The 27,609-nt window shown below is 38.4% G+C and overlaps 3 protein-coding genes across 3 annotated transcripts; 2 read left to right on the top strand and 1 right to left on the bottom strand.

Moving 5' to 3' along the window:
- Positions 1-617: 617 nt before the first annotated feature.
- Positions 618-1,136, top strand: AK88_01781 (uncharacterized protein; the record flags this gene model as incomplete). The annotated part of the gene is made up of 1 exon (XM_012479416.1): positions 618-1,136. The coding sequence occupies one exon, from the start codon at positions 618-620 to the stop codon at positions 1,134-1,136; it is 519 nt and encodes a 172-aa protein (XP_012334839.1).
- Positions 1,137-3,910: 2,774 nt separating this feature from the next.
- AK88_01780 (ribosomal protein S8.e) lies at positions 3,911-4,955 on the top strand (the record flags this gene model as incomplete). The annotated part of the gene is made up of 2 exons (XM_012479415.1): positions 3,911-4,245; positions 4,625-4,955. The coding sequence occupies 2 exons, from the start codon at positions 3,911-3,913 to the stop codon at positions 4,953-4,955; spliced, it is 666 nt and encodes a 221-aa protein (XP_012334838.1).
- Positions 4,956-5,942: 987 nt separating this feature from the next.
- Positions 5,943-25,646, bottom strand: AK88_01779 (uncharacterized protein; the record flags this gene model as incomplete). The annotated part of the gene is made up of 2 exons (XM_012479414.1): positions 5,943-6,133; positions 6,272-25,646. The coding sequence occupies 2 exons, from the start codon at positions 25,644-25,646 to the stop codon at positions 5,943-5,945; spliced, it is 19,566 nt and encodes a 6,521-aa protein (XP_012334837.1).
- Between the last annotated feature and the right edge of the window lie 1,963 nt (positions 25,647-27,609).

The raw sequence follows: 27,609 nt of genomic DNA, 5'->3' as shown, positions 1-27,609 counted from the left end.
AAAAAAAAAAAAAAAAAAAAAATCTACACAAATGAGGAAGGCACTTGTCCCCGATATGATCCCCCAGGAACGGTTTGCATTGTATGCACCATAATGAAAGCCTTTAAAAACATTGCAATTAGGGAAAGGGATCGAACAAAAAAAAAAAAATCCAATGTTTTTTCAAGAGCCCAAATTTATGCAAAAGGACCTGTTCCGAAAAAATGCAAACCGTTTGTTTTTTAGGTTCCTATTTTGCATGCTGCTCAAGGGCAAGAAATTAAAAAAAATATATAATCTGCCTTGCGGCCGCGTGAAGAGTCCTAGACGATGGGAATAGGTTTATGAAGGATCATTCTTTTTCTTTTTTTTTTTTTTTTTTTTTTTAATTTGCCACCTTCCTTCTGCTGCAAATCCATATGACCCTGTTTTTTTTTTTTTTTTCTTATAAAAACGCGCCTCTTCCATGTGGCCACAAAATGGGCAGAAGAAAAGTGATCCATTTTTGAGCTAACAAGAAAGGGAGTTTTTACTATTTTTCCAAGTTAACAACCAAAGGGAATAAATAGAAGAAAAAAAAAAAAAAAAAAAAAAAAAAAAAAGCGACAGAACGATACTTCAAGCAACAGAAAGTAAAAATGACCGAAGGCGAAAAAGATATTGCAACTAATCAAAGTACCGAGGCAGACAAAAGTAACAATGGTGGAAGTGCCAACATGGACAGTAGTTCCCCACAAGAAAATAGCGATAACATCTTCGCCAACAATGAAGAATTACAAAAAGAAATTAACAAAATGATTCAAAGGAACGTTGTTTATTTAAATATAAAAAACAAGGACAGCACCATCAAAACGATAAAGAAAAATAACGTGAGCGGAAAGAAAAAGAATCACAAAAATACGCATTTGAAGCGATTGATCAAAGCGGGAAAAAAATTGGAAGATGATATGCTCAACGAAATTAGCGAACGCAGAAAAAAAAATAAAATAAAAAGGGAACAGAAAAAGGCCAAAAAGTTGGAGGGGGAATTGAAGGTCGGAAATATGACCGTTATTAAGGATATTTCCAAAATGAGGAAGTGCGACAAAAAGGCCAAGAACAAAATATACAAGTTGTCTTCAGACGTTATACACAAAATTTTGAAGAAAAAGAAGTGAAGACATTTGAAAGGGTGACAATTCCATTTGTTTCGTTTCACCATTCGGTTGACACATCATTAGGGTTGTGCCCCGTCACCACCCCCAAGTTGCTATTTTTCGTTCATTTTCACCCCCAAAGTTCCGTTTTAATGTGTGCAAAAATGGCCAGCGCGCTACGTAAAAAGCACTAAACATACTGTCTACGTAATGCGTTTATGTAGCGTCCATATGTAACGAACCCCGTGCACAGAGGTTCGTTATACACCCCTCTTTTAACGATAAAAGTAGGCGGTCATATATGCTTTCCAATTTGAATTTATTCGTTACCCCCCCCCAAATAAAAAATTAAAACATTGTTAACTTTTTTTTATTTTTGTTTGAAAATTCCTAACTCATTTGATATTAAAAAATTTGCCCATTTGTGAAAGACCGTATTGGTGTTCTTAACCCCTCTCTCTTTTGGGAAACGTCAAAGAACAAATTATTTACGTGCCACCAGATTGGAGTTCGATGTGCGGGAGTTATGTGCATACATCCATCGCACCCTCCACACAGGTGTACAACTAAGGCTAACACGTTACGCCACGTGAAAGGAGCCGTAAATGTAAATTCAAATAAGCCAAAGGAAAAATAACAAAGGGTTCTTCTGCAGTGTTCATTAATTCTGCAATTAGCATATAAATGTAAAGCAAGGCGCGATTGAACATTTAATCCTTTTATACGAATTATTTTTTTTTTTGTAACGTATGTTCCTATTTTTTCCACCTCGATTAATCACATCATCCCCGTATGATGCCTCATAATTATGCATACACAAATATACCTTCCAACAGCTATGTTCTTTCACCAATTAAATTGCGCAAACGCTATTGACGGAAAAGTTAAAAAAAAAAAAACAAACAAATACATATGCGACGCGAAAAATGATCGAAAGAACTTCCTGTGCAAGCGTTTTGGTAAAGTATGCATGACAAAAAAAAAAAAAAAAAAAATACACATTAAAGAAGGCTCAGCCGCCACCGCATCGATTCTTTATTATTATTTTGGATCTCTTGGGGAAGAAGTCGAATCGGTAAAATGTGAATATGCACAAATATCGCCAAACGATATACATATATATATGCATTCGTTCATCACAAAGGTTACGTACAATACGGACTCACCTACTCATAGCAATTTTTTTATTATTTTCCCCCCCCTTATATGACATATTAAAAAGGCGCTAATGTGGTGTCACTTGTGCGTATATATATAAAGCCCATATTTTCCCACGTGCAGCTTTTTTTTTTTTTTTGGGGTACCTCCCCGGTGTGGTATATATATAACCCCCTGCGGTTACCCTCTGACGCCGCCGCTGGGCACAGAGGGATCATTGGCAAAACCCAATCCGAAACGGAATCGCCTTGCTACAAAAAGGAAAGCTGCAAGCTCTGTATCAGAGGTCATCGCATCATGCCATAATATATACCATATGTGGGTGAGGTGAATACAAAAAAATATCCGCACGGGTTGAACGTGAAAGAAGAACAATAAAAACTGGTGCACTATTTTATAACTATGCGCAGTTGCCATTTGTATCAGCATAGTACCCGCTAAGCTTTCTACCACATTAAGCGGGGAATTAAGAACCCATATTTTTTAATGACATTTATTTTTCGCGCGGCATATATGTTTCTCTTCATATATTATATACATACACGTTTCCAAATGGGCGCCGCAAAAGTATAAATGATATAATATACGTGCGCATTTCTATATATAATACCTCTTTTTTTTTTTTTTTAAAAGGCTACGTTTCACGTGCACCCTTTTCGCGCATACGTGCTTGGAACATTTGTGAATCCTAATTATACGACGCCCTCAAAAAAAAAAAAAAGCTTATAAAATTTTATATACGCATGTAGTATTTATTTTTTTTCATTTAAAAAAAAAAAAAAAATTATAAACATTTTTGCGATCACTTGTAACCATTCTCATATTTATCAAAATATGAATTCCTTTCATTTTACAAACTAACGTTAAGGAATTTCTCAAGAGGCTTCTTCATTCATATAACGGAAAAATAACAGTACACTGTTTAGTCGCTTAAAAGGTAAGTCGAGCGGATAAGAGAGGAATAAGTAAATGAAAGTAGATCTTGCATCGTTGCTTATACGTACTAACAATCGCACAACTGTACAAGCTTGTATCACTCAGCGCGATACTGTAGTGATCACAACAGAGAAGCACATCGTGCGCGCGAAGCTGCACGTGCGGTGTTGTTCTCCATCCGTACATACGCGCGCAGGAAGGGGCGTCACACTGTTAAAACCGTTATGCTCGCGTTGCGGGAAAATGTCGTACATTCTCTGATGAACTGCATAACTACCGCGTAGCACATGCCGGATGCATTTACATTTATTTCTTGTCATTTGGCCGTTGCTCCTAGTGAATATATCCCCCATGTGTTTTTATTCCCCACCCTTAACCATTTGCATTATATGGAGAGAAATATACCATAAATAAAAAGTTGTCACCCACTTGTACATGTAAAAATATTCTACGTGAATGAACCTTCATGCGTTACATATTACTTATATGTGAAAAGTGTAAGGCAAAACCAAGTTGCATATGCACATGCTTTTTTCGTAAAAGGGAAAAAAGTGCCCCCGGTTTTTGCCTATTTTGAATGAAACACTATACATTTTAGCCGTCCACATTTTTGAGAAAAATGCGCTTTTCTTATTCTTTGCTTAGTGGAAATGTACACATAATATACATATATTTTTTTTTTTTTTGGCGCCCCCCCACAGATGGGTATCAGCAGAGACGGCCGACACAAACTCCGCCTTACCGGTGGAAAGAAAAAAATCCACAAGAAGAAGAGAAAGTATGAATTAGGAAGGCCCCCATCGAATACCAAGTTGGGCAGTAGACAAGTCCATGTTGTTAGGGGAAGAGGAAGAAATTACAAGTACCGTGCAATCAAACTCGATTCAGGCAGCTTCTCATGGCCAGCATTTGGAGTTTCAAAAATTACCAGAATTATCGACGTTGTTTATAATGCTTCCAACAATGAGCTGGTCAGAACAAAGACGTTGGTCAAAAACTGCATCGTTCTGATTGATTCCCATCCATTTACTACATGGTAAGTTCTGAGCGCCACGCCAATGCAATGATAAAAAAAAAAAAAAATGTCCAGCAGAGTCGAAAAAATGGAACAAAAGAAAAAGATGGCACGCCCCTAACGGAGCACGTTAAACAAACAAAAGGAAGGGGAATGAGACCCTGCGACCAACTGCGGGCGGCTTTTTTGTTCTTTGATGATGATAAGAATATATACCATTTAAATTTCCGAAAACAAATTTGTGGATATAATATATTCATAATATAGCTGGAATTACCGATTGAATAAAGAAAAAAAAAAAACTATATCCAGAAAAGCCAACTTGTAAATAATATCACTGCTACTTTTTTTTTTTTTACAAACATTAAAAAAAAATCCCCTCTTTTTTAACCACTAATAGGTACGAAAACACATTTGGTGTAACCCTAGGAAAGAAGAAAAAAGGAAAAACCGATGAAGACAACAAAGAGGACAACAAAGCTGAAGCTGAAGAAAATGAGGAAAATAATGAAGAGAAAGATGAAAAGGCAAAGTCTTCATACTCGGTAATTAAAAAGATAGGAAAATCCAAGCAGATCGATCCAGCTTTATTGGAACAGTTCAAACAGGGAAGAGTGTTAGCTTGCATTAGCAGCAGGCCTGGACAGTGCGGCAAGGCTGATGGTTACATCATTGAGGGCGATGAGTTGTTGTTCTACAAGCGTAAAATGGACAAGAAAAAGAGGAATTAAAAATAACTGTATTCTCTCTCTGTGTGTGCTTTTATTTAGTGTAAAATGTGGTTATTTCCCAGAGGAAAAGAAGTGAAGAAGAAAACATTTTACACACACACACACATCCCATGCGCGAGCACACTTATTATATACATTACACAGCTATACAAGTACCCAGTGCGTGCACGCATGTACGTGCGTCACGTATATATGTATGCTTATGCGACCCCATCTTTGCACCCCCTTTTTTTATTTTTAACGACCAGCTAATGACAAATGAATGCATACCCGTAACACCCATACTATGTTGTTAAGCCTTTGAATAGACTTCCAATTAAAACTCAATCTAAGTGCAAGAAAAATTGCACGCTTAATTTAAAAAACGGTGTAACATTTTAAACTCAGGCAGTGACCCTCCTCTCCCCCAAGCAGGGGAAGACGGTAACTCGCGCACACACATTTTTAAACGGTATATACATTTATATGCCTACAATGTGAGAATTTTCCCCGGGGAAAATAATCCCAAAGAGGAACGATCCTATGCCAAATTGATCATTAGCAGATGCGCGAAATGTGGTTTGTTCCCGTTGTGGAGATACATTACTCCCTCGCAATTTTTTTTCCTTTTGAAGGAAATCATTGCCGCCACTTGTGGACAACAAATCTGCTTCCCTGTACCTACCTTCATCGGTGGTAAAATATGCTCTTTGCACATAAATGCTATTTCATCATTTATTTTGTCCTTTTTTCCCCGTTTATCATCTTAAAACAGGACGGTTTTTTCAAAAATGCAACATAAATGGGTAAAAAAAAAAAAAAAAAAAAAAAAAAAAAAATGTGCACACATGTACCCATGCGCAGAATATGCCGCAAACTTTTTCACCGTGATATGTGGGCAGCACTTTTCCCCATGGGGCTAATGAAAAAAGGCGAGGAAAAATTGTTTACGTCACAAATGTGCAAAAACACATGGCCTATTTTACGATGAAGCAACGTATAACAGGACTAAAAGCACTGGGGAATTATTTCCCACTCGGGGGAGGTCTCGTCTGCATCCTCCTGTTCCTGCGGCTTGTCTTCGCCCCATAAATTGAAGATGTCTTCATTCACAGATTTGATCTTTTTAACCCTAGCGGCAATGCTAAGGGAGAAATTTCTAAAGAGGAATTCTTCGTAGTTGTTAACGTCCAGGCCATCTAAAAGGGGAAAAAGGGGGGCGAATGTAAAATGGGATGAGTGGCAAATGGGAGGAGCGGTAAATGGGGGGAGAGGGCGCGCCCTGCACTGGCCAGCGCTGCGCTCATGACCGCTATGCTCACGAGTATTGCACTTACTGTAAAAATGAACGTTGAGAGAATTTAAAATGCCCGAGTTGTCTATGGAGAAACTATTGTCCGAGTAAAAGGTGGCAAACTTCTTATTCTGCACCACTTTGATCAGCGACTTTGGTAGAGCCCGGATCTTGTTCAAGGGAGGCTGGTGCGGGCCAACGGTGACCACGAAGCCCAGGAAGGTGGTGCCGGACATATGGGTAGAAGACAAGACGGGCTTCCATATGTGCAGGCACTCATCGACGCTTTTTATGGAATAATCTTCATGCCACAGTAACAAATATTTTTTAGGATAAGGGAAGAGAAGGTTAAGAATTTCTTGGGCAGATGCACTTGTGTACATGCTGTTGATCGATATGTCTGTCATTTCTAATATTGGGAAATTATTATCCCCTGGCTTGGTCGAAGCATAGTGGCCAAAAATAATTTTATGTTTATTTTTACTCATCATTCCTCTGTCTTTAGGGTCTATATTTTCCGCTTCGTAGATATAAAATTGTTCCGAATTTTTGACTGGGTGGTTAATCTGCTCGTCTCTCTGCGACTTGTTGAATCCAAAAATGTCGCTTAGCAAATCGTTCGTTGGCGACTTGTTGTAGGGGTCTCGCTCATTCGGGATGGCGTTCCTGTTCGCGCTACTGCCGAACGGGGCCCTCTTATCGCTGCCAATTGTTCCTGCCTCCCGGCCGTCCAGCGATTCCTGAACAATTCGCTGGCTGGATATCCTACCAGACCATATCACCTTAAAATACGTATGCTCCGTGAGGGAAAACCTAAAATTCTTGAGGTACTTTTCAGCTTCATTGACAAAGTCCTCGGCGTATGTCTTCTTGTCCTCAGTGTAGAGATCCTTGTGGAAATCTGTTTTTTTGATATTTTCCACAGGGTTCAGAGTAAAGCAAAGCTCGTGCAAAGAAATGGTGGAACCCAAAATGTCAAATAAAACATTTACAGATTTGCTATCCCGAATATTTAAAAATTCGAAAAGGATTCGTATGTCCTGTTTGCTGCAGATGTAATCTAAATCATCTTTGTCAAAAATTTCTTGAAGTGTTAATTGTTTTTTTTTTAAACTTTGTCGAACAGTTTGTTGCATAATTTTAAAAGCATAAATGTCTCCATTCCCTTCAAAAAGCTTTTTTTCTACCATTTCTAATTCGATATTTTTCTTGATGAGCAGGCTATTCTTCTCAGGCATTTTCAGATTACTCTTGGTTAGACTGTCCTTCATTATTCTCCTCAGAAGATATAAATCATTAAAATAGCTAAATCGGTGCTTGGGTGAATTAAAATTCAAGTACTGTAGTAACAAATTCACATGTGCGTCAATAAATTTCCGATCAGAATTAAAAAATTTACATACACTGTACACTATTTGTATTTGCCTGGACAGATACTTCCTCAGATTATTTCGGTCCGTAATTTCGATAGGGGTGAACCAAAAGAGGTAGTTGTACAAATTTACGTACATATCTGAAAAGAAGTTTTCCTCCTTTATTGTTTCGATTTCCATTTTTTCCTTCTCATAGATGGACAGCATTTCTACGTTTTGTTCCTCCTTAACGGTCCCCTTTTGTGTAATCTCCCAGTTGCTTGTATGACTCACGTTTGTCTTTTTCTCCACTTCCTTTTTATTAATGTCCTCCATAAAAAAGTGATCCATATCGTCCGCTTCGTCCTTTCCCTCCAGTGTTATGCTGGACAGGTTGTTGTTCAATCCCCACCCATCGCTTATTAAATTTTGTTGGAACATTTCTTCCTCCATGAAGTTGTGTATTTTGTGATTTAAATCTGGGCCCCCTTGCTCCACTTGCGCATTGCTGGTATGTCCCTCGTTGGGGCCATCAAAAAGGTTGTCACCAATGGAGTGAATTTTCCCTTTCTTCTCCATACAACCCTGTAGGACAGAATTAGCATTATTGTTTGGTTCCACCTTGGAAGGAAGGTAAAAACTGTCCGTTTTCACCAAATGGGAGGATCTACCGGACAAAGCCATCTCCACTTTCTGCCTACTGAACCTCTTATGGATGTAATAACGCAAGGTCTCCGCCTCTTGCAAGCTTAAAATGATGTACTTTTTGTTTTTATTACTAAAGTAAAGTTCCATTCTGTTTAGTAGCGAAATGAAGGTGTCAAACTTGTTGCCATCAAACTCACTGTTCTTCACATGGTCCGTCATAACTTTCGCCAAGTCATACGAATACTTAAAAGGATTGATGTCCAAAATATTTAAAATCTCTTGTAGATTATCTTCCTTTAAAATATTCCATATATTTTGCAAAGCTTCTCTTTCTGCATATTCGTCGTAGTTGTTGTGTCTCTGATGATTCAAGGAAGTGACTTGTTCCTGTGCATTGTGCACACACTCAATAACAACCAAGACATTCATGAGCTTCTTTCCCTTCTTGGTGTTGATTGAGTCTATGTTTATAAAATTTTTGGACACATACACATAGGAGGGAAAGTTCATATATATATCATTCACTGGTAATTTATTCAGGGGGATGAAAAGATGGTTATCTTCCGTCAATCGAGTCAACTTCTCTACAACTTTATTATTTATGTAAGACATGGCAGTACCAGTTGTTTCTTCCCCTTTGTTTTGATCTCCTCTTTTTTTTGTCTTAGCTCCAAATAAATCTGAATTAATATCATCCATGGTCCATCTATACAATTTGTATTCATCTTTCTTACATTTTATATTTTTTTTTTTTTGATCTTCCGGAATTTTTTCTTCTTCTTTTTCTTTCTCTTTTTCCTTCTCTTTCTCCTTCTCCTTTTCCTTTTCTTTTTCTTTCTCTTTTTCCTTCTCTTTCTCCTGTTCATTTTCTAGACTGAACAAGTGATTATCTATTGAGTTATCATCCTCCGCGTTGTACTCATTGCTGGTGTTCCTCTTCATGAAGTTTTTCTTATACGACAGAACACAGTGGTCCTTTTTGATCTTCTTGAGCTTTTCAAATAGGTCTAAAATTACGTGCGGTAAATTTGTACTCATAAAATTCTTTCGAGGAAAAAAGGCGTCAAAATACATTACAATTGTTTTATTAGAAATATCATAATGTAAGCAAAAGTAGCGATAAATAATGTCCTGAAGAAATAATTCATCCTCTTTGGTGAAAATATTTTGAAACTTCTCAATCAATTGAACTATGCAAAGTAACGAGCTGCTCTTGGAGGGTACCTGTGTCTGCACATCAAAATCAATACTTGTGTTGAAAATACCCAAATAATCTTTATAATTAAAAACACCAATGTTTATATAATTATCTAATAGCATCCTGATGCTCTTCCTCTTTATTATGTTAACTATGCCATGCACACACAGAAGCTCGCATTGCTTTATGTTGTTACTTATATTGTTAAGAATGAGGTAGTACGTCAACTCTTTTAGAACCTCTTCCTTTGAGTTTTCTTCCAAGTGGATACTATTGTAGCAGTCGATCACGAACATGCATTCTTCCCGTGGGTCCATCACATGTAAGGCGTCATCATCCTTCTCTTCGTCTTCCCCCAGGGGAACGTCCTCGATGTCGTCATCCTGACGAACCGTCCCATCACCATTTATGTTTATCTCATCGGTGGCAGGGGATTTCTTCCCATGTCCAACTTCACAGCTCTCAACGCTCTCGCTGCTTGACGCGCTTTCTCCGCTGCTGCTACTAAGGAGTGTCGTCGCCTCCCCCATGCCGTTTTCAGACTCTGTCTGACTTCCTTCGCTGTAGTTCTTGTTGCACTCGAGCAGGACTCGCTTCTTCCTTTTCGCAAACCTCTTCAACATTTGCTTCTCATCATGCGAGGAGATGTCCCCCCGTCGTTTATTACAGTGGGTAAGGTGGTTTCCTCCTCCCATCCGTACTCCTACCGATTTACCCTTCACCATATGCGCACAAATTGAGTCCTTAAACAGACTCGTGTTTACATTCATCAATTTGACGAGGCACATGGGGATGAGGAAGAATATTTTCTGGTTCATGCCGATCGATCGCAAGCGAAAGACACCTTGGCTGAAAGAAGAAATGTCATTCCCGATATTGACGGTCACCAAGCTGTTTGCATTTACGTACTGTTTTATGTCCTGGCCAAAGGTATTAATGTGATCAAAATAGATGAACCGTTTCTTAATTGGCACGTAGCAATCCTGCAGCGGAATAATTTCCACATTCAGGTGCAGGTTATTTTCTATTTTATTTCCACTTTGTTTGTCACTACTTGCATTTTTCTTTCTTCTTCCTCTTCTTCTTTTCATTGCGGATTTGTTATTCTTGCGCGTTTTACTCGCACCTGGGGTTGTCTTCTCTCTATATCCCCCATCACGTACCTTATCGTCTTTCCCCTTTTCGGGGCAGTCCATCAGAACTTTATTTCTGTTTTTTTTTTTTTTTCTCATTCCTCTCCTTTTCCTTTCCAAGGGCAACATACACATGTGCTTCCCATTATCAATGTACACACAACAGTCGATATAGTCCAGGAATTGCAAAATGTAATAGGCGACTTTTTTTGGTGAAATATTATTAATCAAGTAGCCCGTATCTATAAGGCTATTAAATTTTACTTTTGAAAATGCCAAGCTCCTTAAAATATCAATGGGGGCAATTTGAGATGGTAAGAAAATAAAGTTCACAATCTTAGGATCATTAATAATGTTAAGTATAGAACCAATGGTTCTTTTTTCAAATTTACACTTGTGAATTTCTTCAGGTAGTATATCATTGCTTGTCCCACTATACCCCACAACATACTTAAACAAAACATTGTTCGTTAAATCTTGGGAGTTGGACGAAAGCTGCTTTTCTGTATGCTTGATATATTTGTTAAGAATAATTCCTAACAGGAAATAACTAATTAGTAATGGGTTATTTCTGGTCAAATTGTATAAATCGTATAGCATTTCCTTATCACTTAAATCTATCCTGTCTATATTATCTACGTAATTTTTTCCTAATTTGGTTTTCCTATTTTGTTCTCTCTTCTTGTTGATATTGTTATCGTATATGAAAAAGTTCGTGTTGTTAATATCCTTTTTCGTTTTCCTTATTTTTGCTCCGCTGGTTTCAATCACTTCTCTGTACAAATCATACATGTTTTTTAATTCTCTTTTCGTTTGCTTTCCTTTTCTCTCCACCTTTTCCCCTATCTGTTTTGTGCTTCTATTCATGTTTTCACTTGTCTGCTTGTCCTTATTTTTCCTCATCTTCACTTCTCCTTTGCGTGTTTTTCGCGTTTTTTCATTCGATTTTTTCCCATTCGCCTCCTCGGTGGACGTGGCCCCGGTGCAAGACGTATCCGTTTCCATCAAGCTGCTCCTTTTCGCAGAACTTCCTTCACCAGCTTGATCCCCACTCGAGTGGGTGTACCCGTCTGTCTTGTCCGCAAGTGCGTCATCAGTGCTGCCTTCCTCTTCACTGCTGCCTCGCTCATAAGTGTTGCTTCGCTCGTCCCTCACGCTTCCCTCATCACTGGAGCTTCCGTCGGAGGACTCGCTCTGCACACGCTCGTAATCCTTTTCGAGAGAATAGTTGTACAAAATATTTTTCATACTCAGGATAAAGTCAAAGTACCTCATACCCTGGTACCGATAGGATAAAATGGTGAGCGAAACGACAACATCCACATTTGTAAACTCGGACATTTCAGAGGGAGTGTCTTTGCCAATGTAAGGAACTGCCAGGAAGTACCTACTCTTGCTCATGATCATTTGGCACCTATTAATCTGTTCCGCGGAAAGGATTCCATAATGCACTGTATTCACTTTAGAAAAAACGAATGGCAAAATTCCATTGATGTAAAGTCGACAAAGATTTAAAATTTTACACAAAATATAATCCAACGTGTTTATCTTCTCAAAGATTTTAAAATGGTAATCACTCGATAGGACATGCAAATCTTCATTCCTCAAATTGCTTGCATCGGTCGAATAATTCTTGTTCGAAATTTTTTTAATATTTAATAATCTCCTTATCGTGGAGCTACTGAAGTTGTTATCCCTGCACCTATTCTTCACGTTTATGTCATTGTACCCGATGCACAGAGGTATGCATAAATAGGACTCAATCACCTTTTGCGACACTCCACTTATCTTATAGCATAGTAAAAAGTAATACACATAGCGAGCAATGATCCATATTATATTATCATACCACTTAAAATTTATTATGTGGAAATGCGGGATCAATGAAATATCGTGGTTTTTTATCCCCTTTTCAATTTCTTTGTTAAATGTGTTTAGAAGGTCCTCTATATATTCTGTATTTGTATTAAAGTGGATGTACATCGGGATGGTTAGCTTCTTACATACAGGGTAGAAAAAAAAATCGATCAGGACCCAACTTAGCTTATATCTGAATAGGCTTAAATCGATGTAAGTATATGTTGTGCCTGTCTCTCCGCTGTTTGGCATTTTCACAGATCTATACTTGGTTGTTCCATTAATTACTCCACCAAGTGCACCCCCAGATATGCCACCTTCTCCCATAGTACCGTGTACCCCCCCATAATCACCTGCATCTTCTTTTCTATACAACTGCGTTGATAAGGAGTTGTTAAAATTGTTGATCGCTCCATTTTTGAATCTCATTTTGTTATCACTTCGGAGATGATCCACATGATACGAATTGCTACCTCCCGTACTTCCGTAATTGACATGGTGAGCTGTCCTCCTCATTCCATCATCCTCATCGTTACCTCCCTCCAGCTGCAATTGCCACTGTAACTGTCTTTGCGCCTGTCTCTGGGCATGCTCCTCCTCCCGCAGCTGTCTAATATGATTCAACAAATTGGCGCTTACATCCTTCCGATTTGCTACCGCAATTTTGACGCTCCTAATATCCACATCTTCGTTTTTATTATCATACAAAAATTTCAAATAAGGGTTGTTCATGAACACATCAGTAAAATTTCTCACCACATTCACCAGATCAATTTCTCTATTTGTGCCGTAAGGCCAATGTAACTCACTCTTGAGGGGATGCAAAACGTTATCAATTTCGTCAATCAGTAAAATACTCTTATTTAATATGTCGAAAATACGAACGGACAAATCGAGCTGTTTTTTGAGTATATTATAATCACTTGTCATTGGGGGGTGCCCAGGTTTCGACGCATAACCAGACATACTTGTGCTTGTTTTTCTGAGTCCAGCGGAATTACCCGCATTCATTGAATTCTCATCATTTTGAAACCCTAGAAATTTTGTTAGGGCATCCGTAATGTGTGTTTTCGCCTTCTGCTTAATCATGTCAAATGTTTTGATATTATTTAGCTCCTGAATTGTGTTCACCAATTTAAGGAACAGAGACTTGATGCAAGTTGGGCTCGTCACCAAAATGTATTTGTTCTCTAGTGCACTACACAGACTTATGTACAAGTCGGTCGTGATATTATCGTATCGACTGAAATTAAAGTAGAAGATATTCTTCTTTATGATCGAAGAAAATCTTGATCGGAATGTATTTATTGTAAAGTGAATTAAGGGATGGGGACACATATTAAACACTAAGAAGTAGTTGGAAAAGATTAAAAAGTAGAGTGGTGATAACACCGTTGTCTTTCCTCCTCCCATAATTATTTGATAACAGTACTGTTTTTTTTTCTTTATAAAATCTCTCTTAAACTTCTTTATCATTTTTACTTGCTTCTTTCGTATTATTAAATTGTTCGTGTACTCAAAAATTAGCAGCCTTGGGTCGTATGTGTAGTAACAGTTGGTACTCTCCCCGTTCTGCACTTTGCTCTCGTTCTTCGCATTATCCTCCTCTTGTGTTTCCTGGCGCAAACCCAGCAATAATGGGTCCACCATCTTTTCCCCTAAACTGTTCAAGTATTTTTCCCCTTCATTTTCTTCTCTCTTTATAGGGCGAGTTCTCTGCCCCTCCTCGTACTGGTCACTGGAGAAGTAGCACGTAGACACATCTGACGAATCCGAATTGTGGTCCAAATTTCTGTGCGCGATTTTTTGGTGGCTGGATTTGCTCCTCATTGTGAAGTAGTGCCTCTCCGTGAGCGTCAGCTGCGTGAGGTTTTTCGTTCCTAGCTGAATCGTGTTGATGGCTTTGTTTATGATTTTCTGTTGTTTGTTCAGAAGCTTGCTCAGAAGGGTGTTCGTCCCATCATTCAAGTTAGAGGATGCACTGTCGTTATCGCGTACGCTCTTTTCCTTCTGCTTCAAAAGCTTCAACTTCAAATTGTACACCTTGAAAATATTCAAAATACTTATAACGCTACTTATACATTGGTGCAGGAAAATTTTGCGGTTCATAATTAGCATGTAGAGCAAGACGATGTTAATGAATTTCTTGGCGCTCTTCTTCTTCAGGTTTGGGTTTATCATGGCTAAATATTCATGCGCATACTTGGACATGAAACACCTTATGAGGATTTTTAAATTGATTTCCTTTTCTGCCTTTCCTAGAACTCCAAATTTGTACAGAAAGTAGCTTGTAGCCTGGTTTTCCTCTGCCCCTTTTTTGCGATTGTCACTTTGGCCTTGCTCGTTGTGTGTGTCTATATCCACGAGGTCTTCGTTCCAGGGGGTATTCTCCTCGGCGAAGAATTCCTTCTCTGCGGTTATCCCTCCGTCTCTACCGTTACCCTTGCCACTGTCCTCCTGGCTACAGTTGTCTTCATCGCTGTCGCTTCCGCAGCCGCTCCCATTCCCGGTGGCGTTCTCATCAGCCCCCTCGATGAACTCATTTATGCACTCGAGCAGCTTATTGTCCCCGACGAAAATTTCTAACAAAATGTCCTTAATGCTAACGAACATGTTTACGTACTCCTTCAACTTTTTAATATTATTGAATGTCATTTTAATTTCCTCCGCGCTGAACCCGATGAACTCATATTCAACCTTCTTCCGCTGATAGTCCAGATAGGCATTATAATCATTTTTCATATTCTGAATAAAATTCTTCGAATAGCTATTTTGGCACGACATATTACTTTCTTCAAAGTTGAAATTGAGCATACTTTTCTTAGCGCTTGTAAATCGGTTAGCCAGATTTAGACTCGGCGACTTATCCGAATTGGAGTCTACTTCTCTTCGGTCGCTAACCACTTGGGACGGTGCATCTCTGCCGCGGAGGGTTGCCTCTCCAGTTCGCTTCACCCTGCGCAGGTACTTGTATAGCTTCTTAAAAGGGCTAAAGCATAACTCATTGAGGAGATCGAAACCGACATGCACATTTGGCTTTACATCAAAAGGTTGTATGACCCTCTTCTCACACATGTAATCATCTACGTTTATGTTAATTATGAGTCGGTACTTAATTACATCCGATATAGATATGGACAAATTATTGTCCACCGTGAGGGGTAGAATATTCTTGTTAATTTTTTTTTTTCTTTCCTTTTGGAAATTCTGAACAAATTTAAAAATATCATTAAAGAAGTTAAAAACAGAGTCATTCGTTTTGAAGAAGTTCAAATAATTCTTTTTCATTTTCTGGTCGTCAATTTTTGGAAGCATGTTTACAATTTCCTGATGATTAATAATAAATATGAATATGTAAATAATTTTACTATACTGACTTATGTTATAATTGTAAAAGTATAAGTACCTTGAGAGAAGGTTTCCATAGAGGAAGGTGTTTTCCCCTTTGATGATTTTCACATTTAAATTGTTAATAAAGTAATTGTAGATGATGAAAAAGTTTTGTATTCCCAATGAGTTGATTAGAGTATTCAGGTAGTTCAGAGCATCCACGTTATTTTTGTCCTCCATCTTTTTGTAACTCATATTGTTAATAATATTTCCAATATTGTCATACAGATTGATGTTCATGAATATATTTTCGTCGATGTTGTTAATGTATTTTACTGCTTCCACTTTGGGAACATTAATTGACACAACCAGATTATTATCCTTTGCTTGCTTCTCCTTCTTGCCACTCAGACAATTCTTCAGCGATTCGAAATTACTCTTTATGTTTTCAAAATGGGTTTTACTCTCCATTGTAGGTTGCATTTTCTTCTTCGCCACATCGTAGCCGCTCTGATTATACATTAGGCCGTGCTCCGGTGAGGCCAAATTCATCTCCAACTTCTTAGTCGGGTGTAGCTCATCAATTTTGCTTTTATTCCTGTACTGAATTTGGTACTTCCTCATCTTGGCCTGGTTCTCCAGCTGCTTTTTCCTCAAAATGTTGTAAAAGAAAAGCGGGTTGCACTTGTCCGACGTCATCTTCGATTCCAAAATGCTGTTCAGGATAATATACCTATTATAAATTAGCTTGTACTTGTGTATATTGATGTTACAATTTTGGTAGAGGAAAATCTCCTCATCGATGGTTAGTTTGCACTTGGCCTTAATATAAATCAGATTGTTTATATAAAACTGAATGTCTTTTATAATATCCCAGTACATGTAGATGTGCATATTATTGTTCTCTTCATATGGCTCATTAATGTTTTTATCTTGGACGCTTTTCTGACCACTACGCATCTGACTTTCTCCGCGCCTTCCTGTTGCACCCTTTTTTTTATTCAAATCGGTACTCTTCCTGACCATTTTTTTTTTGCCACTCAAATCGTCATCCTCTCCATCGATGATTTTATCCTGTGCATTTAATTCTTTCTTTTTGTTTTCCTTTTCAGATGACACGTAGTTACTGTCGTAGGAGGACGAGTTTTCCGACAGGCCATATACACTTGAGCTTCCTTCACTTTTGTTCATTGTATCATGCATTTGATTTTTTCTCCTTCCATTTTTAGTGTCTCTTCCATGTGTAGCGCCATTTCCACCTTTACTGCCTCTCCTATTCGCACCTCTACCGGTAGAATAATGATTAGCATCCGCTCCGCTGTTATATGCTTCATTGCCACTGGAAGAGTTATTATCATTTGGTCCTGATTTGTCAAAATTCCAAAGAGATTTTACATAGTGGAAAATGTTATAGTACTGCTCCATATTCCACATGTCTTTCCTATTGCCCATTCGATGTCTCTTCTTCCGCAAAATAATTTTTATCTGCTTGCACAGAGTGATAAATATTTTCAATCTGCATGCACACGAATCCACATCAGAAAATATACTACTATCACAGTAATTTAAAATGTTCAACAAATATTTTATCTCCTTAATATCATCCTTGCAGACACTCAAATTGTTGCAGTACTCAACCACCTCTTCATGCTCCTTCTGTATATACTTGTACACGATAAAAAAGAAGCAGCTGTAAATATTTGTGAAATTAATAAACAGCTTGGAAGTATGGACGGACAAAATGATATACTGCAAACTGGACGCCGTGTTCGTCTCTGTGTTTTCATTAAGCACATCCACGTTCTTATTCAAATTCATGTTTATATTAAAATTATGATAATAAATAGTTACGTACATGTGATTTTTCAGGAGGATGTTTATATGTTTCTCCAAGAGAGTACACAGGTGAATATTCTTCTTATTAAATTCTTTATACAAATTTGCAATGTTGAGAAAAAATGGCTTGTTCAGGAGGGATACTAGAAAGAAGAAATCACTTTTGCTATTCTTCAGTAGAACTGTATTATTCATCTTTTTTATTACATTGTATATGTAACTATACTTTTGGAGATTTCCTGTGTATAAATACATGTTCAGTTCTTCGAAGTGGTATTTATAAGAATCCTTTTTCGCCCCTCCGGGGGACAAAACACCATGCCTTTCACCTGCGTCATCCCTTTCACCCACACCCATTCTTATGTCTACATTGTTTCTACGTAGGGTCAAGTTTAACCTTGGTATTTCCACCAAGTCCACTGTTATGGGCATGCTGCTCACATCCACATTTTCGGAGGTACTTCCAAAAAGGGAAGGAACGCTTAACGTATAAATTAGTATATAGGTAATGTGATCAAATTTCATCAACAGGTTGTAAAAATCTCTATACACCTCGTTATTTTCATAACTCAGGATGTTAATAAGGGTCATGGCTCTGTAATCATTGTTCACTCTCAAGGATGTGATTTTACCTGAGTTTTTTGGTGCATTAAAAATTTGTAACTTCTGAACAACCCCATAATGCTGCACACTAGGCATATGTTTACTCTCTGCACCATGCAGGTGTAACCCCCTCTTCACAAAACTCAAACATTTGTTCCTTTTGCCCTTCTCTTCGGTGGGAACAAGTCCATCACCCTCTCCACCGAATAATCTAATGTAGATAATCGAATTTCTGTTCTTCCGATTCTTCTTCAAACTTTTTATTTCCCCAATAATACTTCCATCCGAATTGTACCAAAAACTGTAGTACTGCAACAAAATGTTGGGGACGAAAGTGGACAAGTGCACTGGGTTCAAATAGGTCTGCACCTGGAGGTTGTTGTAGAGATTTCTCGATATGCTCAAGCTGTACATATCGTACGTCTCCTTATTGTTATAGTAACAAAGACGCACATTGTTATTTTCAAAATTATAAAACAAATTCTTGCACCTGTTTATGCTGGTCGAGAAGTACACCTTTTTCACGTCACTGCAGTAATACAACTTCTTCACAAAACGATTCAGTTTAAAATAAATGTTGTAAATGTAGATGCATTTCATGTCTTTCCGATAAATTATTTCCCGAAGTCCATGTTCTTCCTCCACTTCTGCCTCCTTATTTACATGACTGTCGTTTTTTTTTTTATCAAGTTTTTTTTCCTTCTCCTTTTTTGCCTCCAAATGGGTGGCACCACTTTTTACCTTACCCCCCATGGAGTCTTTGTAATTTCCCTGCTTCCCTTGCTTGTTCGTTGTCCCTTTGGTGCGGACGCTCAGCTCCGTTCCGGCACCTAAGATGCCGAGGTCTCCTCCTCCCATACTGCTTACTACACTGCTTGTTACACTGCTCCTTCCGCTACTCCCCTCGCTACTGCTAGTACTACTAGGCACCAACCTCGTGGAGGCCTTCTCCCCATTGTCCCCCGCGGGATGACCTTCCCAATCGTAACCATTCGAAACAATCCTCGTGTCATCACTGAAGGAGGACTCCTCCGTTGTGTTGATCAAGCTGCTATCATACTGGTTCTCCTCATATTTAAAATTAAACAGACCCTCAATGTTCTGTGTCTCATAATTTATATTAAACGACTTCAGTTCGAAAAATTCCTTATCCTTTCTCGATCCACAATCATCCAGCCCTCCTACAGCGCTGTTGTCTTTACCCTTTACATCCTCTGCACTGATTCGGATGCTCCTGGGGTTATTATCTCCATTTGGTCCACTCATGTCGCTTTTTTTAAACTTCCAAATGATTCGCACATACGTGTCGTTGTTCTCCTGCTCGTACAGAGTACCAGTCTTGACTTCGCTTGACAGAAAGTTGTAAAAGCATGTCATATTCAGATTATCACTAGAGGCATTTTCGCTACTAACCTGGTCCGTCTTCGTGGGGCTAAATTTCATACTGCTCAATAGGCTACCACTTTTGAGGTAAAATATTTTGGATTTATCATATTGATAACTCATTAAATTTTTTAAGTTTATTTTGTTGGAAATTTTCCACACCTCTAAATTGTGTTTCTTCCCAATAATGTTAAAGGCGCAGAAGTTTTTATACGACTGCGTAATTAAGACCTTCACATTTTTTTTCTTAATTCTACTGCTATGATTTACCCTTTTTCTCTTCTCACTCCTCAGGTAGCTATTTTTATTGTTAAAAAAGACATCTCTGTAATTTTTAAATTTCTTCATGTTATCATTTAGTGTAATGATATTATTATCCTTGTACGAAAATGTAAATAGCTGTAGGTTGATCAGAATATTTTTTTCTTTTATTATTTTTTTTATGTAAGAAATGTACTTGTTGTTGCTCAGGATGCTGTCCCTCCTTGCCTCCATCCTGGCTTTGGCCCTTTGCCTCCTTAACATCCTTTTTTCGCTACTGCTGTTGATGTTTCTACTGGTGCTTTTGAAAAAGGACGGGAAGTTCAGGATGGGGTTTATGGTGTTGGAGTGCAAGGAGTTCGTGTCGTGTAAAGGGTTCCTTTCCGTTCCATCATTGTACCTTCCATCGTCCTGATTATCCAAAATGTCACTTCTCCTTTTTTGCATCATCCTCATTAGCTTTTTTTTTTTCTTCTTTTTTTTTCTCTTGTTCCCTTTCAATTCGTTTATCTTCGCTTCCTCTTCGTCCGCTTCTCCCTTTTCATTGAGGTTCTTTTTTGTCTTCTTCTTGGACTTCACACTAATCGGCTGATCCATATGCATGGTCGCTTTTTCCCCAGAGAGATCCCCATTTGTATCCTCTCCGTCCTTTTTCCCGTTTGCGTTTTCGTCACATGGGGATGACTCCGCTTCCTTCTCCATGGGGGCGGCAGCACCTCCTTGGTGGTTCTTCTGCACATGTTTATTCGCCACTTCCCCGACATCTTCGCACTCCTCCGATTCGTCCTCCTCGGTGGACGTGAAGTCATCATCGTACGAGGACATGGAGGAGATGGAATCAGTAGAGGAACCAGACAAACCAATTGAACCGGACGAACTGGTCATCGCAAGCGAACCGGATGAATCAGAGGATGTAAAAAAATAATTCGAGGTGGACACTTTTCCTCCGCCTTCACCACCTACTAGCCCTACGTCCCCCCTGCGACTACCCCTGTCATGGCTCACATTCTCTATAGTATAAATCCCCACGTGCTTAAACTTATGCGCTGGCATCCACTTCCTTATGATATTTTCATTCGCGCGGAAATTCAAAAAAATGTTTGAGTTAAATCGATTGAGTCGTCCACCGCCTGTGTATTCGCTTTTGTTATTCTCGTGAACACACGCGCAGACATGGATTGTATGCTCAAAAATGATGTTTCGCTCCATTTCATTTTTCTCCAAATATTTCAACAGCATATTTCTATGCCTATGTATCGAAATAAAAATGTCACATTCGCACACGGAGAAGGTCTTAATGAGGAGGGAAAAGCTATCACTTGAAGGGTCCGCAAGAAAACCACGTATTTCCTGTGCGTTCGCAGCACTCTTGTCATTGTTCCTGGCCACGTGGGACAATTCCATTCCACCCCCACTCAAATTGTCACTTGTATTAACAAAGAGGGAACCCAACCCATATATATTCTTCAAATCAGCGTAGTTCGTTTCCGCGTTGAATGTGTAATAAGTTAAAATAAAAAAAATGGAAGACAATAAATTTTTCACCTTGTCTCGATTGAGCTCCCTAAATTTGATATCCTTATAAATTAGCAAAATACACCCGTGGTAAATACAGCAGGTCGTTATGTCATTCCTCTGGACACACAGTCTGGCATACTTTAACAAAACTTCAATAACCTCATCCTCTAACTTTCTTTTTATCTTCCTGTAGTAAGAATCTAAATTCGAGAAAACATCATCAGAACAATATAATTCATTTTTTATCAATTTTTTTCTGAGTTTATTAAAAAAATGAAGTTTTCTTTTTATCCTTCTTCTCTTCCGCTTTGCCTTCTTCGTTTCACCCGTTTGTTGTTTCTCCGTATGTGGGGTAACCTCTTTCTCGCTACACATCCACCTAGGTAGGAGTCCTTCCTTTAAGACAATATTTTCAATGTTACGCAAATTTCTTCGTATTTCCCTATTGGTCTCGAGTATCAATCCTATGTAAGAGTTAACATAAGTACATAGCATGACGATAAACACCATGATGACTTTTCCGTTACTGCTGTTCTCCTTATCAAAACTGAAAAAGAATTCCAAATAGGAGTAAATGCTGCAGAGGACATTTTTAGGACTCATAATCAGTTCGTTGAGTAGGAGTCCATATTTCGTGGCGAAGATATTCCTGTCCTTAGTAGGGACATAATTATCTTCCTCTGTAACTCTATACTTATTTTTAAAAATGTATGGCTCGAACAAAGTGCACAGAAGTAGCTGCTGGATGTCAAACGATTGGAAACTTTTAATTCTGTTCTTGTCACAAAAAAATTCCAAAATTAGAGGAATTCGAATATATGGAACGGTTAAATATTGCAACAGAATTTCCACATCTCGCAGATTTAAGGAGGGATGGAAAAAAGGCAAATCGTTTACGTATAAAACGTCCAACTCGTTTTCAATATACGTACTCGTATACATGTTAGGGTTGGAGTAGGTCAAAATGCAGTTGTCCTTCTTACTTTCCTGAGACTGCATAAACTGGTACAGGAAGGAAAAAAAATTGAGTTTCGTATCTTTCGGGGGACACATATATCCACATATATCAATTTCACGATTAAAAAGAGTAACATTTAATTTGTTCTTGTAACGAAATCTTAAATTTATGTCGTCGTATTTGTAAACCCGCACAGGTGGTAATTTGTCAATATAGGGACACATATAGGACTTGAACAGGAAAAGCATATCTCTAAGGTGGTAAAATTCTGGTATCAATTGTTTGAAGAGTGCATTTTCTCCACAATAATATTCTATGATGTGATTTTTCTTCCTGTCTAACCCTAAGTCTAGACTGATGTTCTCCAGAATCTCTATTTCGCTAGTGTTTATGTCGTCACTTTTTTCGAATAAAAAAAGTTTACTGTTTTTGTTAATTTTCTTTTCATTAATTTTGTAAAAATATTCTATTATATCAGACCTCATAATATTTAGCTTTGGATTTATGATGAGAAAATAGTTACTAAAGCATTCCAGCACTGATATGTCTATGCAGTACCCAGACAGTTGTATCTCCGCTCCTCTTGCGGCGTGTGCGCATTCGTCCAGAGAGGAGTAGCTGTCATTGTCCGCCACATTCCTCGAAAATTGTTTCATCATTTGGTAGTGACTTCCACCCTTTCTGCGGCCTCTTCTCCGATCTGCAAACTCGCTGTCACTGCTCCCAACGCCGATACCCCCCCGGGGGTCAACCAAATAACTTCCCATCCCGGTGGAGAATCCATTATAATGCACTGCGAACGGAGAACACACGTCCACGCATGGAATACGTAACAGAAAGTCGTACAAAAACAAAAGCATGGAACTGTTAACAATCTTGTACATAACTATTTGCTTATTCTGGACAATTGAACACGATATAAAATAAATATCGTTATGCATGTGGTATATTTCCTGGAAGAGACTAATCTGGAGTGATCTCTTCAGCTTTTGAAATTGGGACAAGTATATAAAATGCTTCGGGGATGGCAACATATTATTGAGGACATGCGAAACGAAGGAAAAGGCCAACAAGTAGCAATGCTTAATGTAGTTCTTCTGATTAATTAATATATTCGTAATAATATTTGTCTGGTAAAGTATAACATAAAGATCGTCAAAATTTTGGATGGTCCTCCTCGAAATGTAAAAAGATATGGGAATGTTCACGTCCTTTTTTATTTCTATTTTTCGATAACTCTTGTACATATCTTCCTGTAATAATATCTCCATGGGGAATTTAATGCTATTTTTGTAATCTTTACCTTTCATTAACTCTCCGCCCCCCGTTATCGTTGCGTCTGCATAAAGCCTAGACTCCACCTTGGTGTACATATATTTTACAAATATGACCTTCTTCAATATTTCATTAAGAATCTCATTTCTTATCATTTTATTCTTGTCGTATATTCCCATTTTCATTTTACAAAAATATTGATGAAAAAGGATGCACAATTTTCTGATACTCATGTCTAGGAAGGTGAAAAAGGTTGAGTCTATTTTGTTTGGGTCCTGTTTCATTTCCATTTTACCGTAGACGTTGCTCTTAGAAATGCTGTTATCATTTTGAAGGTACATTTGTTGTCCGTCTCCCCCGCGGTTGTAGTTCCCACTCAAGTGGTTAAGGTCCATTGTAGGGGAGAAGCCATCAGCTGGGTAGGACATGTTGTTCCCCAAAAAAGGGGCCTGCTTATCATTTGTACTGGAGAACATATTCTCCTTTCCTGTACCCATCAATCTCTGGTGGGAATTCTCGAGGCGATTCTTCTCTATATTATCATACACAAACAAATCGTCACACAATTTCAAGACGATGCTATAGTACAAAAAAATTTTAAACACCTCGATGTCTTCCTCTTGTATGTTCAAAACTTTCAGAATGTATATTATGCAATAGTATAAGCTCATGGAGAACGAGGTGAATTTATTTTTGTAAATGTTTACGTATATGCCTCCGTATTTCTCACTGTCGTTTGCCGCCTTGTCGTTTCCCCGTCCGTCGCTGAAGAAATTGTCGGTTGATCGCCCACCGTACATGGCACTTCCCATTCCGCTCCCCATTCCGCCACCGACATACACATGGTTGCCCCCATCCCGGCCACTCGCATTATCGACAAAATCGAATGCGCTGAAATAGTCCGGCTTCTTGTTAGGGTTGCTTTCATATGTGTTAAATTTATTTCCACTTTGGAAATCCCCTGTGCCGCTTCCCAAAGGATCCAAGTTGATTAAGTTGTTCACTTCACTTCGGTTGTTAAAATTTGTCGCTTGATCAAGGCCGCTGAAAAGTCCCCCCGTGCGATGCATACCTTGATGACTCGAACTGCTTGCATAGTTATAAGTACCGCTCAAGAAGTTCTGCGAATTGGGGGCATTTCCCATCCGCCCGAACACGTCTCCGTAGGGGTCCACATTAAGGCCGCTACCACTGCTATTACTCTTAGCACCGTCAACGTGGCCACTGCCACCGCTGACACTGCTTCCACCCCCCTGGGACACCCGGACCGTTTTATTATTGTTCAAATTCCAGTTGTTCGTCAAAAAGGAGTTATTCAAATATGGCAACAGCACCTGGTACAAAATATCAACGTTGTCCGGATTGGGCAAAATATACAACCGGTACAGACACAGCCAAAATAAGGAATTGGTGAGGAAATTTTTGCTAATATTTTTTATACACAGAGTTACGTCCCTTAGGAGAACACCCAAGTTATCAACTTCGTCAATCTTGAAAGGATGATACTGAATGCCATAGATGGAATTATTTAAAACTGTGAAACTGTACATATTATTTTTTTTATGAATTATGTACAGAATTTTAATTAGCATTTTTTCTTTTTGTAAATAAAACCCGCCAGGCAGAATCAAAAAATTATTTTCATTCAAATTTTCAATCTTGTTTATTATGTCCAAAATAAATGTGTATAAAGTGTTCACATCGAGGTATCCATTTTTTCTATGGTTATACGTATGGTAGATAGAATAAATCCTCAAGAACAAACTGTAATCACAATTATATAACTGATTTTTTACAAAGTGAAAGATATCCGATAGTCTTTTATAATTTAGTGTGTCATTTATTATGCTGTTATTGTAACTGATTTTCCCTAATAAATTATCTAACAGCTGCACGAACATACATATGTGATGGCTTATGTTAATGCTAAGGCTCTCCACTTCGTTGTCATCTTTCCTTTTCCTCACAACTTCGTACACGTTGTCCTTTGTGCTGATGTTCAACTCATAAAAGTCCTCGCTCAAAAATTCTAGCGAGTAGGTGTTGTTCCAGATGTAGTTGCTCATTTTGTCTTAGTGCATGGGGACTCATAACTGGTTAAGCAATGTATAGCGCGGGTTACTCCTTCTACTCGTAATAACCTATTTGCACACACAAACAGGAAGAGAGCACTGTCTATGTCAGCTAAGCGGGGGGACAGATGAACCCACTAGACTGCTCTGACGAATGGAGACACTCCTCACCACTGTGCTAGACGTTTACAATTTTATAGCAAGCTACCAAGGGGGAGGATCCTCTAAGCAACCCCCTCCTGCTTTCTCTGTTCATTCAACCATATGTATGTGAAAAGTACACGTTACGCACAAACTCCTGTATACACATGTATGTACTTTTTTCACAGAAAAAAAAAGAAAAAATAAATAAATAAACGCAAATTGTGCATAAAAAAAATCGGGTAATCACCCTCTTTATAAACCGCTACCGCCGATGGTTTATTTTTCACGTTTACATGATGGGCTCTGTTACTTAACACAGCACCTTCGTCTGAACGAGAGCAATGTCATGAGGACATGATGGTCATACGAGGACGTACTACCGTATCTCCACATAAAACATGCACTTACGCATATGTTTGTACATGCAAAAATATATCATGCGCCATCTCGAATGCCCTTTATTTTTTTTTTCAATGTAAAAATAACTGGGCTTCTTTTCCGCAGAAAAGATCAATTCGCGTGGAAAAGAAAAAAAAAAGTGGAAATAAAAATACGCACGAAAAGGCAAACATAAAAAAATGTCAATAAAACATGTCAACAAAAGTGACAGTTTACTAATTTCCAAATGGTATATAATGCAACAAAAAAAAAAAAAAAAAAAAAAAAAAAAAAACGGATACGCATGGGAAATTTATTTGAACTAATCTTTATTTCTTAAAAAAAAAAAAAAGGCCACCCCACGGGTCCATTTATGTTTTCCCCTTGTGCAAATGCGCGTTCACCTATGCATACTTGACGACCTGCATTTATTCGCCATTTCCCAGAGTACACTATCGTGGTGGGGGACGATGCAATATAAGTAAAATTTATTAAAAAAGGCTGAAATGTGCCAAGCACAAATATAATTGTCGCACATGTGGTAAGTGCTATAAAAAGCTTAATTTCACGTGAGAATAAAAAGAATATAGCATTTGTTCAACCCCCACGAGGAACAAACCCGACCTGACGTGTAACCCATAACACATTATTCGTGGAACACGAAGTGTGCCTCTTGGGCGTTTTCGCGCCGAATGGGTCAAATACATAAGGAAGGATCTTCCCTCGTTTGTTTTAATCACATCTGGTGGTTTTGCCCTTTTTATAGAACTCTCAATTTTTATACCCTCGCCCAGCACCTGAGTTGAATAATAGACTCTAGTTAACATGTCGCTCATAACCCTATTTTTGCTAGTTCCTGTGCCCTCCACATTGCTACCCATACCACACGGTTCACTTGTATGCACGCACTCCATAGAGTGTCATTTTTAACAAAAGGATATAAGACCCTTAGTGGACCCTCACTGACGCCAAAAAAAAAATGGCACACCCATGAATGGGAAAAAAGGACAAAAAAAAAAAAAATGAAATTTTTGCATTTACCATTTTGGTAATCAGTAATAACCCTTAACACAATGAAAAATAATTGGCGCAGCTGTGAGGCGATTGTCTACTGTTAAGGGAAAGGAGGAACGGGTTAAAAGGATGAAAAAAAAAAAAAAAAAAATTGAAAACAAATGTAACAAAATAAGAGAGAAACAAAGTGGAACTTCCCCCATAAGGGTGGCAAAGCGGCAGAAGTAGCGTGTCAAAAGATAACAGATTGAGTACATTTTAAAGTCCACCTACTGCCGCTAATTATCTTTATTTATGTGTATAACTTTTTTGGCCTTCGCATGCCCATCCTCTTTTGCAATCGCATGAAGGTGAGGAAAAAGTTCCTTTCCTAGGCAAAAGTAAGCATAGGCGTACCTATACTATCATACACACATTTTAT

This window comes from Plasmodium fragile (assembly GCF_000956335.1).
Source record: "Plasmodium fragile strain nilgiri unplaced genomic scaffold supercont1.16, whole genome shotgun sequence".
Classification (NCBI taxonomy): domain Eukaryota; phylum Apicomplexa; class Aconoidasida; order Haemosporida; family Plasmodiidae; genus Plasmodium; species Plasmodium fragile.
Note: the sequence above shows the minus strand (reverse complement) of the source record. Positions and strands in the feature narration are given on the sequence as shown.